At 36.4% G+C, this 18503-nt stretch overlaps 1 protein-coding gene across 2 annotated transcripts in view; it reads right to left on the reverse strand.

The window, feature by feature from the left end:
- PRKG1 (protein kinase cGMP-dependent 1) overlaps positions 1–18503 on the reverse strand; it is a 1245509-nt gene that overhangs the window by 44210 nt on the left and 1182796 nt on the right. For both annotated transcript variants that reach the window (XM_082633213.1, XM_082633214.1), the window contains exon 10: positions 1731–1827. In XM_082633213.1, the coding sequence (XP_082489339.1) occupies positions 1731–1827 (97 nt within the window). The remainder of the gene's footprint in view (positions 1–1730; positions 1828–18503) is intronic.

Below are 18503 nucleotides of genomic sequence, written 5' to 3' on the forward strand. Positions count from 1 at the left end.
ATATTTCATAAAATATCTCACTGGTAACTTAAAGTTTCCCAATTTGAAGTTATCAGACCTCCACAAAGTTATAATGTTGATTTTTTTTGGTCAACTAAAACAGCAATTTTATTGTCCACAGTCCTTAAAAAAATAATTTTAAGAAACTGTAACGGCCATAAAATTAATCTCTAGGGAATTCTGTCCTTTATACTGCTTCATAGAGAGAGTGGTTTAGACACATACAACTATGTAAATAAACACAGCAGACAATAAATCCTTCATGGCTAGGAGCTCTACACTGTGCTGTTTCTATGTCCCAACATTCCCAGTGCAAAGCTGTTCATGTATAACACTGTCATTAAATCTTCATTAACTATGTGAAGTTATATTTCATCACAAAATTAATGTTCTTGAAAAATAAATCTAAGACTGCATTGATTGTCAGGATTCAGGAAAGCAAGAGGTTTCTCTAAGCCCTTACTTGATTTTTACTCCTGTAATTGAAAACATTCAATACTTAGATCCCCAGAGGCACACTATGAAGTCAGGAATCAAGTCAGCAGTAGTATTACTATAGTATCTCCAGCCAGTGTTAAGGGAAGCATCACACAAATTCAGTGAAACACTTTATGGCTCTAAACCCTTCTTGTCTAATATTTAAGTAAATAACATCATTCTGCCCATCAAAGTCAAAAATCCCAACTACAGCACAAATGGACAAATACAAAAATAGTGCTAGGTCAATCTACTTTTAAGGAAGGGGATTTCTCCTACTGCCTGATGGCAACAGTAACTATTTACTGAACTGTACACAGTCTCAGGGAGTTCCTAACATACTGTACTGGTGTCTGATATCAGGGACTCCTCCATGTTCAGGAGAGGTGGACATTAATCTACATTCTCAAATACGGTTTTTATCCACACAGTCTGGAATGCAGCAACTCAGTCACAAGAATACATTTTTTTCTAATTTTTGTTGTAATATGTCAGTTTTTAAATTTATATTTTAAACAAAGGCACAATAGAACATGCTTTCATTTGGTTTACACCATATTGATGCCATGTGTTTAATGTATGAACTTGTGCCAAAATGTCTTCTTCATCTTCACTTAGCTGTGTGTGTATACACACAAATAAACGTGTGTGAAATAAACTATATAAAATATTCATACCATATTATCCAATACGGTTATATATATGTGTGTATATATATGTACTATAATCTAAATAGGTGATTATAACTACAGAATCACAGAATAACTACAACACCATTTACTTAATTTTTAAAGCAGTGGTGAGAATAATTATATGTTATATACATAGATATATAATACATGTAAATATACCTCATCTCCCTTTATATATATTTAAATTTACACTTTAGTTATTGTGATTATAGAGTGCATAATTAAGTTAGTGAGCACTGCTCAGATCTAAGGAAGTAAATAAAGATCACAGAAAATCAGCGGGTAATAAGTGCTTTATGACTCCTCATTAAGTACATGTGTTTACCTTTCATTTAATATGCAGAGGTTTTCTAAAAAGTAAGTTGGTGTTTATTTTATTTTTCATTTACTGATTACATAACATAGTTCACTTTGTTGCAAACTCTGTTGTGCTGAGAGTATTTGGTACCAATTTAGGAACAATAGTAATTAATGATTAGACAGAGAAGAAATCTTAATCTAGGAGAAAAAATTAAAAAGGAAGACAGGACTCTCAAAAGCATTTAAAGAGCAATCACCTACCAGTTCTACTCGTCCGAAACCTCCAACTCCAAGGGTGTCAATGATGTTGAAATCAGACAGCTTCAGGTTGGCGAAGAAAGCAGCTTCAGCTTCATATCTGGAGTTTTTGATGCGAAAAAATGGAAATTTCTTAGAGGTGCAAACACGAGTACCATGTACAACTGTACTGGAATGACATGACTGTGAAACAGGGTTTACCTGCTTAAATTCCATCTTGCTTTTAGAGTCTGCGTTTTCTCACACTCATAATTTTTTGGTCCCAGTTGTGCAGAATAACATAGATTTGCACTTGTATTTCAGAGTAGAAAAATACAAAGTACCCACTGTATGTCAGTCATGTGACTGATAAATCCAGTTATCAAATCAAAGTTACATCTCGGTGTTTTTCTATGCGTCTTCTTGTGAGCACAGATTGTTTGAGTTGTTCTTTTTTGGTTTTGTTTTGGATTTTTTGGTTTGGCTTGGTTTTGTTTTTGCTGTTCAGATTTTGGATGGCAGTTTCTCATTAGTTTCCCTTATCCACAGGCTGGCAGTGGCTCCTATTAATGTTTATTAAAAGCGGCAAGATCATTGATGTCTCTGGAGTGAAATCACGGCCAGGTTTTATGAAAACAGATCCGAAAAGCTGAGGACTGATGTGAAAATGTCTGAAATGGATGATTTCGGAAGCATAGTCACATTCCTAAAAAGTGTCTTCCCTTCGTTTGTGTTTACCCACTGACTCTCAGCTAGTAATTCCAGTGTCTTTACGCTTGCCAGTTTCTTAGATGAGTGGTGTGAAGGAGCACAGACTAGCCTCCAAAGTTTAACTCTATGCAAATGGGACACATGCAAGTGGCCAAAATAAGCTTCCCCTGATGAGACAAGTGAATATGAGCTGCTTAAAATATCTCCTTGTTAAAGCCCCTACTATTTTTAGAAAGGGCAGTAAGGCATAAAGATGATGACCCTTCCACTCACTAAAGTCAGGTCAGGGAGTAATTCAGCTGTCTCAAAAATAAAGTATTTGATGAGCTATGTGTAACCCATGACCATCAGCCAGGCGGTACCTGATTCAGTAGTATGCTATAGATAGACATGATGAACGTGCTTGAAATAGTGATACTAACACAGTTCGTTTATGTCAGCTTTTGGATAGAATAATTCACAGGCATGTTTGGCCTTAAGCTGTGTAACATTTTAGCTATTTCATTATAATCAAACACAAATTCAGACTCTCCACTTGGGAAAAAATGTAAAACAGTTATCTAGGTGAGCTTTCAACACTCTCCAATTTACAATGACAATTCTGGTTTTTAAACACATCAATTCTTGAAAGACTCACAAGATGGTAAACAGTGTTTCTCCTTATTAGCTGATGATGGGAAATCAACTCTCTCTAGTTAACCTCTATAAACAAGACTGCTAGGCATTCTGAATGGTATCTATAGATTTCTCTCATTAACTACACAATCAAGAGATCAACATAGCACTTCAGGAGATGGTTTACTAGAATGGAACGTAAGCAACAAATGTGCATTTCTAGCATTCTAACTGACTCCCAGCTTTTGGAAAATTAAAACTCCATCCCATTTAAAGGGCCAGTGGCAGAGTTCACTCCAACAGGTGTTTAAAAAGGACACCTGCTGGGATCAGACACCCCCCCCCCACCATGATTGTATGTAGGTGTTCAAGAATTTCCGGCAGTCAAATTCTTAATGAGATTGTTTTTGAATAATATCTTATGTGCTTGCTGGATTTAGAAATCTCAGATTGAAAAGGGTAAACTCTTTCAGACTACTCTGACACCATTTTATATATTTAAAGTATGCTGTTATTACTTATAGCTCTTGAAGATGCACCTCCCCCCCAAATCCTTATATTTGGGTTTGTAAAATTAGTCTGGAAATGTCTAAACAAGTCATCTTCAGCCATTTGTTGCACATCAGAACTTCCTGAGCATCTTTCAGAAACCACTTAATCTGTGTCCCACCACAGATCAAGTCGATCAGCAATCTCTGGAAGCAGTATCATGTATCTATATACTTTTACACCACCTTGGGTGATTCTGATGCACAGTTAAGGGTCGAGAGCCATAGTTCTAACCCCTCTGAAAGGCTCAGGAGTTTCCAGAGCCATAGAAGAATTTTGGGTTGGATTAAAATGATCCAAGGAAATCAGTAGCTGTCCAATGAGTCTGGAGTGTGATGCATTCATGGCAAAAGTATTGAGGACTCATAACTTGGCCTTGACTCCTGCCCCTGTTGTCCTAGACCCATAGGAATAAACAATAGCTCTGTAATGGCTAACACAGCTTAAAAAAAAAAAAAAAAGCAACATTGATAAAAAAAAAGACAGATGCAGAATGCAAAACTTTGCTAATTACTTTGCTATTATTTCTAGGTGAATTTTTAAAATACTTCCTAGTTGGGTGATTTTTATGGAGTGTTTGGTGAGATATCTTTTAAAGAGACCTTTGGGTAATTGTGCTCTTGATCCTCCATTCTCTTTCCATTTGCCTCAAGTTGCGATTCTTGGGGAAGCCAAAGAATGTAAGAACGCTACCAGAGCAGTTTCTCTTTTCCAACCAAGGAAATGTTTTTTAAAGGCTCCGGACATGCAGGCTCAGCGGCCATGGCTCACGGGCCCAGCTGCTCCGTGGCATGTGGGATCTTCCCGGACCGGGGCATGAACCCGTGTCCCCTGCATCGGCAGGCGGACTCTCAACCACTGTGCCACCAGGGAAGCCCCAACCAAGGAAATGTTGTTGCTTAGAACTTCATGTCTTTTTTTTTCCTCACTGAGATTACTCTTTAGGGAGTCGCTTCATCACAGAGACTCTGTACACTTTTCCTTTTTGAATAAATAGCTTTTCTTTTTTTTAACATGGAAATCACCACCCGAAGAGACTTTTTTAAAAAAGCCAAACTATAGATGATTTAGCTTCTAGAGGTATCTCACCCCTCTAGCTCGTAACTTGGAGGGACGTTTTCATTCTTTCTTTTTACTCAGGAATTATTTGAAAATAATTTGAATCTATCCATTATGTTCTACATTCTTTAGAGTTGATAATTTTGAGTGGGGAAGGAGACAAAATAAATTGGTTAAGTAAATGGCTCTTGTTCTATAAAACTTCTCTTGCCTGAAGGAGGTAACCGTGGAACACAAGTTCCTAGCTTACTTACTACTGTGGGGTACCAGGTCCAAGGAATTAGGCCCAGATTTATGCAACTCTAAAATCCATCTGTGCAAAAGTGTTTATGAGAGGGACAGTTCCCAAGTGCTAAGGGAAATATATATCAGTAAGGCATTCAATTCCTGATGTTTGGTTGCTTAAAATCTAGCAAAGAGTATGAAGTGTATTTTCTAATGTTCCTACCTTAGTCTGAGATACAGATTTTTTAAGAGAATACTATTATTTACAGTTGACTCTTGAACAATGCAAGGGTTGGGGCGCCGACCCTCATACAGTCAAAAATTCATGTATAATTTATAGTGGGTCCTCCATATCCACAATTTTTCTGTATCCATAGTTCCATATCCGCCCATTCAACCAACTGGATCATGTAGTATTTATTACTGAAAAAAATCTGCAGATGAGTGGATCTGTACAGTTCAAACCTAAGTTGTTCAAGGGTCAACTGTATTCATTTTTTTTTTTTTTGGTATAGGGTGAAAGCTATGGATTCTCTTTCCAGAAAAGTGCAGATACTGACATACTCTGTCTGTATAACTTCAAGGAGCTTATAAACTCTCAAAATAGTTTAACAACATGCAAATAACTATATAACAAGAGAATAAGTGTGTTGGATGAAGTAGAGAGATAATATATCATTTCTCAAACATACCTGACCATAAGATTCACCTGGGGCTTTGGTGATTAGAATCCACAGAAAGTCACTAATTTGTACAGGGTACTCTTTAAATAGTGAAATATGGAACTTTCAAGAACTGCTAGAAAGAAACAAAGTTGCCTACATTTTCACCTTCTCTTTTCATTTCTGCTTATACACCAAAGGAGGTTCTAAAAGCAATGAAAATGTAAAGCTGCAGGTGTAATGATGATGAGACCAAGACATACATGCAAAGTCTAGAAACAGAAAAATAATACTGGAATAATCTTAACCTCTCTTTATCTAAAACTACATATCTATCCAGTATTATATTCACTTCCTTTCAGAAATAGATAATAACCATTAGTTTTTATTTTTCCATCTCTTCCAATATCACCAGCTTCCACAAAACCAAAGAGTAAGACTCAGATGTCCTTTATTATTCACCATAATTGTTTCTTTTTTGTTGTTGCCAGATATCCATGAATCAATTCTGTCATCATTTCAAAATAACACAATTGGGTTCTATTCCTTATGACTGACCACCATTATTAAGAAGCAAACATCTCTCCTTAATACTGAAAACCAAATATGACCCAGTACAAAAATGTCTGAAACTTAAAATTTTATCTTCACCTTGATATTACAATAGCAGAAATGGCTCAGCATTATTCTAAAAAGCAAACAATAGTATGTGCAGTTTTAAAATAAGGTCCAAGAATCCAAAGGGACATTCCAGATGGGATACAAAAGCCAGTAATTAAAAGCCAATGAAACAAAAGGCTAATGTGCCCTATTTACTTTAGCAAAATCTATAATCCAAATCAGTTTCAGAAGTCTACTCTAAGGGTCTCCAAGGAAAATCAAACATAGTCTTAGCATCTTTTAACCCACGTGCAGATCAGCCACCACTGCTTTGCCTGTGCTCATCTGCTCTTGGGTATATTTTTATTTCCTGTTGAATCTAGTTTTATCAGTTCTTGGGGAAATCTATAAAATGTTTCAGTAAACACACATGAACTCTCATCTGTGACTAAGATTTTTATTCTGTAACTTTTAATAGGTAAGATGAGATTCAATCAGACAATCAATGTCTACTCTGGACTTAAAAATAATGCAAGAGCTCATCCTAGAATACAAACAGACGCTCATGACTCGTGGTCCTGACTCTGTCAGTGATTTTGTATTTCCAAGTCCTGAATTCAACATGTAGGCCTTTGTAAATGTATCAACATACACTTAAATAAGTATGAGTTGTATAGATAAAGTCAGAGCCCTAGCTTACTTAAATGTTCAGATAAACTCCTAGAAATCCTTCCACTTTTTATGTGATCAAAGAACATTGATATCTATAAATAAATATTTACAGAAATAGTTAAAAGAGGTAAGAACTTTTCGACAGTCGCCTTAAGCACAAAATATGTATACCTGGTCTATGATGCATGCAAGCTCTAATGCTGGCCATCTACTGAATAAACATAACTTGGTACACAGGATTTTATGTAATAACAGTTCTTGATTTAATAAAACTTGGTGCATTAAGTAATTTGTAGGTCTTGAAGAGTAAATACAAATTCAGCCAGACAAGTAACTATATATAGAGAAAGCAGAATTGAAAACTGGACCAATAATACTTATTTGCATATTTAACACAGATGTGATTTGGGCTTAAACTACTGGGACTGTCACCTCATTGTGCTACATTAACTTTGTGTATGTGAAAATAGTTACTACATGTCCTATTTCCCTGATTCTAAAATGTTTGGGATTAAATAAGCTTAGTCACTAAAATAAAAATGGATAGTCTTTATTAAATCTATAATCAAGTCACCAGTCATCTCTTATTAAGTTAATTGTTTTATTAAAAATCTCATTGTTAAGCTAAACTTTAAAAGCAGAATCTTCTGACTTCACTGGAAAACTGTGAACCATTTTATTGTTCAAGGTTTGTATAGGGAGTTATTTCCTGTTGAAATAATGTTTTTCAAATAACACTTTACAAAAGTCTCTATTACTATAAGGGTTTTTAAAAACAAAACAAAACAAACAAAACCTTTAAACATAAGAAACCCTATTCCTAAAATTCTAAACAAAAAGGGACAATTTCTAATTTATTTGGCCATAAAGCATACAGGTATAGTCACTAGTCTTTTAACATTAGTGGTAAAAACTTGAAGAAATAAAAAGCTTGAAAGTAACTTAATGAATATAAAGTATTTCATTATGTCAGTTTTCTCCAGAAAATGTAATCTCTTCTTCAGGGAATTTGAGATAGCATTAGTTTTCTTTCTGTATTTCCAAAATTGTGGTTTTCAGAAACACAGTCTTTTTTTTAAGTACCGTAGCCATGAAATAGTTCTACTTATTTTTCAAATACATTCCCTTGAGAAGATAAAGCCAACAGGAATACACAGGAAAATTGCATTGCTCATATCTGATGCATAATAAGAATGATAGTAATGCAAATACTTTGTATTTAGGAAGTACCTTTCTTTTCTTCCAAGGACTCTACAATTTATTTCATTTAATTGATCCTCCCTGATTCTCTGTGAAGATGGGATAACAAGTATTTTTACTTCTGTTTTGTAACTGGGTAGACCAGTTGCTGATAAGTGATTGATTTCAGTAATTAAACACTAGAATTAGAACTAGAAACCTTGGGCATGTTTCACATTGTAGCATATTTACACTTATTCCCAGAAATTCAATTTCCTTTAAACAAGATAGTAGAGAATCAGACAACTTTAAAGATGCTTTATCTCAAAGTATTAAGATACTAACATGGTTCAAAATCTGGATCAACACCCTTGGGAGCTCACCTAATCCAACCTTCACATTTTTAAAAATGAACAAACTAAGTCCAGAGATGGTAAGTGACTTAGCCAAAGTCACAAAGACTAAGGCATGAGGGACTGGCATTTTGACTTGTGGTCTGTAATACTTTTTACTATCTGATTCTATCTTCACAGTTTTTACAATATTCTGATATTTGAAAAACAAAGGCAAACACTCAAGTTACAAAATATTTGAATAACATGTTATTTTATAACACATTTATGTCAAGAATGTGACTCCTGTAGCTAAGCACTGATGCCTTCTTGTCTATGATGTAGCCTGTGGGTGTGTGTGCTCCAGTTAATTAAAAGGACTCAAAATGAAAATACACTGATGCTCAAAAGATAATTTTTTAAAAATGAAAACATCAGATCAGCATTTGTAGAAGATGAGTGAGGATAAGCTCCCAATGTTAGCTTGAAATGTATTGACCAACATGCATTTTTATTTATTCAGTTTTTAAATAGATTCCATATAGTAGTTTGAAATGAACTTTTCTTTTTCTGAAATAATGGCCTAAGTAAATATATATTGCCATGAAAAAATTGGCAAAAAGGAATTAAAGATTTTTTTCCCTTTTAGTGTTTGTTACTTACCTTAACAGAGTCACTGGCCCAAAATAGAAAGTTATTGATTAAGTTATTCAGTGATTATTATTTTTGCTTCAGAGAATACAGATACTTGCACGTATATATTCAACCAAAAAAAGCATGCAGTCCCCAACTTTATTTATGCCAGAAGAGATATTGCCTTCATATAAATGGATAGCCATCAGGGGCTAGTGGTCTGAGAAAGTTTTCTCTCATCTCAGTGCAATTTAATTTCCTCCTTCTCCCTTTCCCATACTTCAGAATCTCATCCTGAGTCTTTTTGTTTGTTTGTACAATTAATTTTTAATATTATAAATGAAAGACAAATCCTACATTTCATTTCAATTATTTTTACATAGAAAATATTCCAAGAATATTGTAAATATATTACAAGAATATGCTGTAAATATATCAGCATATATTGCTAAAAGGTAAGGATTCCCTTTTAAACATAGCCACAATATTATCACATCTAAGAAAACATTAGAAATAACCCATTAATATTATCAGATATCAAGTCCATGTTCAAATTTTTCATGTTGAGCCTTTTGCTTATGATTGTGGACGAGGGTGGTCCAGACTGGCACAGCATAACTTCCAAAGGCCAGGAAGTTGAAGTTTAAGGGGAAAGAAGGTAGGTAAAAATAACTCTTTCTACCTTCACTGTTCCAACAACTCTGCCTGTGGGAAGAATCCCTCATCCTCATTTTGTTGCCTCATGCCACTCCATGGTAAATATCCATTACAGCAGAACTCTCATTCAATTTCCATGAGGACAATGTTTGCCATAGACTACATTTCTAAAGAAGGGATGGGTAAAGACAGCCCAAGTTTTCTCCTCAAATATAAAAATCTCTTTTCTGCCCCCAAACTAAGAGCTCTTTGCCTTTTCTTATAGGTCATTTTTTATATGAGGGTTAAAATATTGAAAGAAATAAGAGAAATTTTAAGCTTAATTAAACCTCATAATTAGTCTTAGTTATGATCTTTCTCAAGGGATCAGTCAGAAGACTGAACTAGGAACAGAAGGATTAGGAAAGACTTAAATGAACACTAGAGGGTCAGCTTTTACTTCTGGACTCAGGACCTTTGCTATGTACCCCGATTTTCATGGCTCCCCTTTATTTCTGAAGGATTCTACACGAACTTCAGAGACAAGAGGCTTTGGGATGTGGTCATGGTCACAGTGGGCCAAAGGAAGAAAAGGGAGTAAAATGCAGTGTGTGGCAAGAAGAAAATGAGACTATAAGCCACTCTCCCAGGCCTCTGGGAATATAGGAAAAGAAGTGATCAGGAGTTGGCCCAGGATCTGCCTAAGCAACAGATTCCCCTTTGTGTAAAATGAAGGGTTTGCACTAGACGGGCCTATGAAGCTCACTTGCAGCTTGATCATTCTGGGATTCCAAGTGTCCTAAGAAATACACACTTGACAGAAAGCCCTGGTACCCACAGCTTCTCTTTGCCTCTTTTGTGCTCCAATCCTGTCCTCTGATCCATGACTCCTGAAGCACTTATTTCAGGAAATACTACAGAGGTTTTCATTTAAGGGACTCTTGCTCTCAGCAACTGGTAAGCAGGAGACCCCTGACCCAGGAGCTGGGAAAGATATGACTTCATGTTCAAAATAGAACTGTTAATGCATTTCATCATAGACTCTAATACACCAGAGGTGCCCTCCCAGGATTCATATCAGAATTAACTAGGTTGAGTTAAAAACAGACCTTAATAAAACCTTAGGATTTTGGACCGGGCATCAGTATTTTAAAATAAGATTAATAGATATAAGTCTATACAGCTCTGAATACCAAGGCTAATGATCATATGTAAGTTTTGATGAGCTATTAGTATTAATTTGATATGTATGTGACAGACATCTATTACAAAGTATACAAGTATCACAGAGAAATATATCCCAAGTTCCAAACAATTATTCTCAGATGGTCTTTGAGAATACCATCCATTCTTAAAATGGGGGAAGCCTGTGTGTCCTTTTGTTAGTAGAGAAAATATTAAGTGGAAAGGAAGAAACTTAAGCAAAACTTTTGCCATGTCACTTATACATACTACCAAATGTAAAATAGATAGCTAGTGGGAAGCAGCTGCATAGCACAGGGAGATCAGTTCGGTGCTTTGTGACCACCTAGTGGGGTAGGATAGGGAGGGTGGGAGGGAGATGCAAGAGGGAGGAGATATGGAGATGTATGTGTATGTATAGCTGATTCACTCTGTCATACAGCGGAAACTAGCACAACATTGTAAAGCAATTATACTCCAATAAAGATGTTAAAAAATTTTTTTTGCCATGTCAAGTTTTTCAGTAACAGTGATGGTGCATTTATCAATGAATGAAATCTCAGCAGATACTACCTATTTGTTATCAAGTCATTGCCATCTGGATGCAAAATACAGCTTTGTTCTATGTTGACATTTGTATATATCTATTTGAATAGCACTAAATTATTTTCTTCTTTTTTATAATTAATAAATAATAGAAAGAGTGAAATGAAGGAGATTGGGGAGGGCATTCAGACCTATTATGGCTATTCTTTATACCACTTAACAGCTAGAGAATATTTTTTTCATATTTGACTTTCTTTTCCTCACAGATTTTCCAGGGATGGAGTTGACACCTTGGCTACACCCTATATTCAGTTCTCTTTTTATGACCTCCTTTTCCTCATCCACGTTATTAAATTTTCTCTCAGGAGTTAGCAACTAACCAAATTCACCTGGCCTTGGAGGATTAACCTGGTTTTGCAAGGTCTTTTGACAATAGAACAGGCTATACTTGTGATGAGAGCATCACCTTGACTTGCTTCTCTCTACCAGGTTTAATGATCTGGATGTTGGATGTTCATTTTTCATGTTCAGAGAACAGACAGTATCTGATTGGATTCTCAGTCTGATTTGCCCTCTTGTAAGTTTGCTGACATAACAGAACAGCAGATAGAGGACAGAAAACCTTTCTTCTTCCCCTTCAGAACAGGAAATTGATGAACTGAACTTAGAAATTTGTACTGTGTCTCAGCACCTGTGAGCAGGTATCCAGTGAAGTGAGCTAGAAGGAAATCAGGGAATTCAGAGGGTGGGACTGCAGAGAAGGGTGGTCTCTCCTTCCAAGTGGGAAGCTGAAGGAGTCCCAGAGTTTCATCATTTCTGTAGAACTTGTGGTATTTGGCCAGGTGTAAGAAAAATAGATGGAACATAAACCTCAGTGAATATATACAATATATAAAATATGAGGTAAACAATTACAAATTGAGGAAATGTATTTTTAGCAGTGATTACTCTATTTTTACTGAACTACAAAGGAAATTTCAGTAATAATGAAATTATACTATAGTGCTATTTGCATAAAGATATCACTTAAGAAAAGTAATAGAAAATCAGGACTTCCCTGGTGGTCCAGTGGTAAAGAATCCACCTTACAATGCAGGGGACGCGGGTTCGACCCCTGGTCAGGGACCTAAGATCCCACCTGACTTGGGGCAACTAAGCCTGCGTGTCACAACTAGAGAGCTTGTGCACCTCAACTAGAGAGCCCACGTGCTGCAAACTACAGAGCCCACGTGCCCTGGAGCCTGTACGTCACAACTAGAGAAGAGAAAACCCGCAGGCCACAACTAGAGAGAAGCCAGCGTGCTGCAACGAAAGATCCCACATGTCTCAATGAAGATCCCGGTGCTGCAACTAAGACCCGACACAGCCAAAAATAAATAAAATAAATAAATAAATAGTTTTTTAAAAAGTAATAGAAAATAGGTGATGGATAGATAGATAGATAGATAATCGGTCTGTGGAGTTTTGTCTTTTAAAAAGCTGATACATTGACATTCTGGTGTCAACACATCCACTGCTATGTTGATAACTGTTTCAGAAACAAGATTCCTACAGGCTTTTCTTGCTAAATTCTGGAGAATCAAGTCACCAACATGGGCCACAAGATGACCTTGACCCAAGCGAGTTATTTGGCTTGCACAAAGTTAACTTTTTAAATTTCTAAATTGTGTTCTAGCCTATGTATGAAGCTGAAATAAGGCTCAAATCTGTGTTTAATGTAAGAGACAAGATTTGAAGTAGTTTCAATAAACATGATTATTAATTTCTAGAGTGCTACTTGCTAATTGGAAAACAGATGTAAAAAAAAGCAATAAGAATTACTGTAGTTTTCGGTTTTGGGTTGCTAACATTACAGTTGCAGGTCTTGTCATGTTTGTCTAGAAAATATTTATATGTAGGGAGTAGAATTATGTTACTATCTGTCTATTCTTAAATATGATAGTTTAGACTATTGCTAGACAACTTGTTCAAAGAGAAGACCTTTCTTCGGTGACATAACAAATGAGATTTGATATCCAACATATCAGTGGATCAAGAATCTACTGACAGGCAAAAGGCTCTTCAACCATTAGTTTAAGTTTTAGGGAAAGTTAGCTAAGCTGGATACTTTCTAAATCCTGGATCTTTGAAACATACTGAAAAGTATGACTACTTGTTTAACAGTAGGACCCCAATTATCTAGCACCATCAAGAAATGATTATCAAAGCTTCTCCCTCCTAATTACCAAGTATATTTCTCTCACCTTTAAAAAAAATAATTTGGGGATCAATATTTCTAGATTGGATTACTTTCTTTCAAACCATTTAAAGTGTAATTTATTGAATATAGTAGAACATTCAGAAGATAACCCCAGACGTTCATTTTAAATAAAGAGTTAGTGTGCTGTTACCTTTATTTAAGATAACTTTAATAAAATTCTATAGTATAATATTTGTTATTAGTTGCTAAGTTTTTGAGTATTATCTCTTGATAGAGTCAGGAAGCCTGTCTTACCTCCCATTTCTGACCCAGACACACTTATTTTCTGCAAGCTATAAAGCCAGATAGCCAAGTTTGTTATGACTGAAGCTATAATATATTTATGCAATCAGTGAGTACCTAAGGAGGCAATAAAATAAAATGATTAAAATATATCTGGAGCCAGTCTACTTTGGACAAATCCCAGGTCCATTATTCAGTGGCTATGAGAGTTTGAATAGCTACAGGATCCCCCTGTGCCTCAGTTGTCTTTAACAGTTTAATGGGCGTGCTAACCAACCCAACACCATTGAGTTATGGTAAAGAGTAAATGAGCTAATGCATCTGAAACTGAACTAAAAGCAATCAATAATGATAATAATAATAAAAAGATGGTCATTACCTTTCATGGAATTTTTACTGTGTGCCAGGTACTTTTTCTTGTTATCACTAATTGCCTGAGTTTTCTGTCCATGGACTTTTGGCTGCTCTAAGTTGTCTTTTTTCCCCCACTGGGCTAGAATCTAGGTAGTAGATTAGCAAGCAAACTAGAGATAAATGGTATGTTACTATATAGAGATAAAAATTAATTTAGGAACAGGCAAATATGCCATAAAGTTGATATTTTATTTCTTTTCCTTATGTTCAATTTATTTATTCAAACTGATTTCATTGGTGGCTTATGATGCCCCCAGTAGACCTAGTTAACTCTTTCTACTGCTGCTGTATACTGAAATTTATGCTATATTTTCACCATTTAATTTCTGAACCATCTTTTATATAATCAGGTGCTATCAAATGATTAGATTAAATTAAAACCTCTACAGTCTATTCCAGACCCCCTATTAAAAGAAGGGTACATGAGGGTCTCCTTTTGAAATTTAAATTTAATATACCTTTCACAGTTCTACTGGGTGTTACTCTCGGGGAATATGGAATTTATGAGCTGTCACATGGACAAAGCACAAAGTTCTCGTGTTGCTTCAGCACAAGATCCTTACCTTCAACTATTCCCTGAGCTTGTGAGAGACAGACGATACATCACCATGCTCCTAGTCCCAGTTGGGCAATAGATACAGAGTCAGACAATGACCGTCATAATCCAGAGCCTGGAAATGCCTGAAACAGAGTCTCAAGAGGCATTCACAGAAAGTCTGAGGGTCTGCGGGTGTCCTTTCTGAGGATGAATCGTTGCCAAAGTCAGAATTGTCAAGAAGCTGCTCAGTGACCTAACCCTGCAAACAGACCCCTCTCCCATTTTCCTGGGGCTTTATTCAGTATGTGTCACTTCTTTAAAGCCACTTTGAGGGCAGTTCATTGGGAAACAGGACTAAGAGTTGGCCAAGTTCTAGAGGCACAAAGGATCTCATTGGTTTTATTAACATGCAGGTGAAACTGCAGATGCCCCATTCCGGACTAGAGATTTGTAGTTGTGCCTTTCAGGAGCGGATGGCTAAATTTCAGATCTTCTACTTTCTTGCCTTTGGCAAATAATCACAAATGGTCCTTTGATAAAGGCCTTACAGGATTTATAATGTCTTTACCCCACTAAATAATGTTTATTAGGGGAATATTACCAGAGGTGAGTTTTGAAGATAAAATAAATTGGAGAGAAAATTCCTTTTTTATCATTTTACTGACAAATGACAACAGAAGAGAAAAGGACACTAAAGATCTGTTTTCTTTTTTTAGGCTCCATCAAAGCATATATGCAACATTTCATCATGTCACATGAATTTACTGGCTATGCTATTAATATACAATACAATTAACATCACATGGGGATGTTTAATGGCAGTGGAAAAATACTCATTAAAAAGGCAAATGTTTTTGAGATGAAATTGACATGATAAGGTTTTGGAATCCACTTATTGCAGTTGTTTCACTGCTATTCATTCTAGCAAATATTATCAAACATCCATTTCCACCCAGGGATGCTGACCTGAAGAGCCTGGTCCGTAACAGACAGGTTCTGACTAAGGTGCTTAGTCATCTAGACATGGACACACAAGAGCAAGCTAAGACATGGTCAAGCGTAGCATTTTCACTGTGCATATAATCCTGTTGTTATCATTCCATGTCTGTGTTGAGCACCTCCTTATGTGCCTGGCACTATGCCATGCCCTTTCTTAGAAGCTCGCTTAGTAAAGAGGAGCAGACACTTGGTTCAGGTACACAGCCCAGTGGGAGAAATGCAGAAGAGCATTAAGAACCACCATAGAAAAACCTGAAACATAGGCCTCTCATTCTCAGCTTGATTTGATCACTTTTTTTTTTTTTTTTTTGCGGTACGCGGGCCTCTCACTGTTGTGGCCTCTCCCGTTGCGGAGCACAGGCTCCGGACGCGCAGGCTCAGCGGCCATGGCTCACGGGTCCAGCCACTCTGCGACATGTGGGATCCTCCTGGACCGGGGCACGAACCCGTGGTCCCCTGCATCCGCAGGCAGACTCTGAACCACTGCGCCACCAGGGAAGCCCCTGATCACTTTTTAAATAATGTTTGCCCAGTTGGGACAAATGGAAAAAAGTGGGGGCTTCTAAGTCAAAAGATAAACCCTAAAAGTTTAACAGCAAGAGCCCCTTCCACCTTAAGTTCAGGTCTCCTCCTTCCAGACCAGATTCCTTCTGAGATCAGTAGCGCAGTGGCTTAAATTCCTGGTTTAGCTGCTACCTCTCCATTTCACATCTTTTACTTTCTATTGAAAATCCAAATCAGAATCAAAACAAACATTATTTTGGGAATTTATGCCAAGTTAATGAAAATGAGGCTGTAATGATTATGGTAGGGATGCAGTTGAGAACTACAACTACACAAACAATTGCATTTCAAAAGAAAGGTTTTCTTTTCTTTTTTTGTGTGTGTGTAGTATGTGGGCCTCTCACTGTTGCGGCCTCTCCTGTTGCGGAGCACAGGCTCCGGATGCACAGGCCCAGCAGCCATGGCTCACAGGCCCAGCCGCTCCGCGGCATGTGGGATCTTCCAGGACCAGGGCACGAACCCGTGTCCCCTGCATCGGCAGGCGGACTTTCAACCACTGCGCCACCAGGGAAGCCCAGGTTTTCTTTTTATTTGGGAAAATGTTACCAGGATTATGACTTCAGCTTAACCTACCCACACCTGAACTTCAAATTTACCTGCCTTTAAAGAATTCCAAATATTGAGAAAGTGTATACTACCTGCTTTAGATTTTCTAAGAGAAACTGAACATTTGAGTTTTGCAGCTAAAACAGCCATTTTAAAGCTATGGCATCGCTAACTTCCTCTGGAAGGGGAAGGAGATCTGAAATTAGAAACATAAAGTTAAGAAGTAACATAGAAATTATCAGTTTTTCATTACTTACAAAGCAACTTTTTACTCATTACCCACAGAAAAACAATAATATAACTGGACACATGCGCAGTGAAACTTCACCAAGAAGTGAAAAGGGGAAACTTTTGTGTTACATTGTCAACCTGAAATGATATCTACATATGTTGCTCTTATTTAGGTCTTTAGATATTACTATACGTAATGGGTTCTTTCTTGTGAGAAAACTACCTTCCATTTGTGCAATCTATATATCATTTCTGAATTGAATACATTTTATCCTCTGTAGTAAAATAGCACATTATGAATGCATTAGCTCAAGGGAAAAAAAAAGAATCAGGTGTAACTGTTACCACTAAGTGTTAGTTAGATAAACAATATTTCCTTATTAGTATTACTTGTGAGATGGGATTGCAAGTCTTATAAATGATATGAGAGGAGTTTGGAAATAACTCCTGTCCTCATGGTACCTTCATGTTGCTTACTATGCTCCTTTGGCTATAATTCACAGATAATAATAATAATAATGAATAATAATAATTATTCAATCCTGTCAAAGTGCTTCAAGGACCAGATGTTAAAATTCTCTAACTATACCTTTATTCCACTAATAACATGTATCTTTGACAAAATATGAGATCTCTTGCAATTTAGAATTATATAATCTTTTTTTCACTATAACATTGGATAGAATCTACTGATATTGAACAACTTCTGCACACTTTCAAAGGAATTCAAAATATACCTTAAGTTCAGTCAGCAATTATGACTGCCATGTTGACCCAATTCATAAAAGTTTTCAATCTTTTTTCCCCGATGGATTGTGACCTTTACTTAAATGATGGGTACAAGACATCTAAAAGTCCTGAAAGAAGGCAAACAACTTCCTTTTTTTCTTCCTACCCTGGAGTTTCTGTGAAATGAAAATGACATTCACCAGAACATTCCATGATCAGGGACTCAGCCATCTCTGTAAATGACTCAAACGCCTGAGAGATGCCTGGGGCAGGCTTGACTCATTTCACATCTTATGACACATTTTTCAGTCATTATTTTTCAGCATGGAAATAATATTTCAATTGACCTAAAACCACAGAGTACATTTTCAATGTTGGCAAGATATGACCTTTGCCCTGCATGTTTTATAATGGAAACCAAGTGGCTGAGAGTGATAGCAATTATCCCCAGGCTAATGACAGAATAATCCTGCTGTGAAAGACAAACTGATTCCAGGAAAATTCGGTAATTTTTTTAGCATTTACCAATCTAACGAACTTTCTTGAGACTGGTAAATTATGCAAGACAGTTATGCTAAAAGGCATTTAATAGACTATGGTAAATAACTGAAACTAAATAAGCCAAGGTGAAATAAAATACCCCTGGAATTATTTTAGGCCATTTAAGCAACCTGAGCATTACAATCAAAATGG

Source organism: Mesoplodon mirus, assembly GCF_964341445.2.
Source record: "Mesoplodon mirus genome assembly, chromosome: 2".
Classification (NCBI taxonomy): Eukaryota; Metazoa; Chordata; class Mammalia; order Artiodactyla; family Ziphiidae; genus Mesoplodon; species Mesoplodon mirus.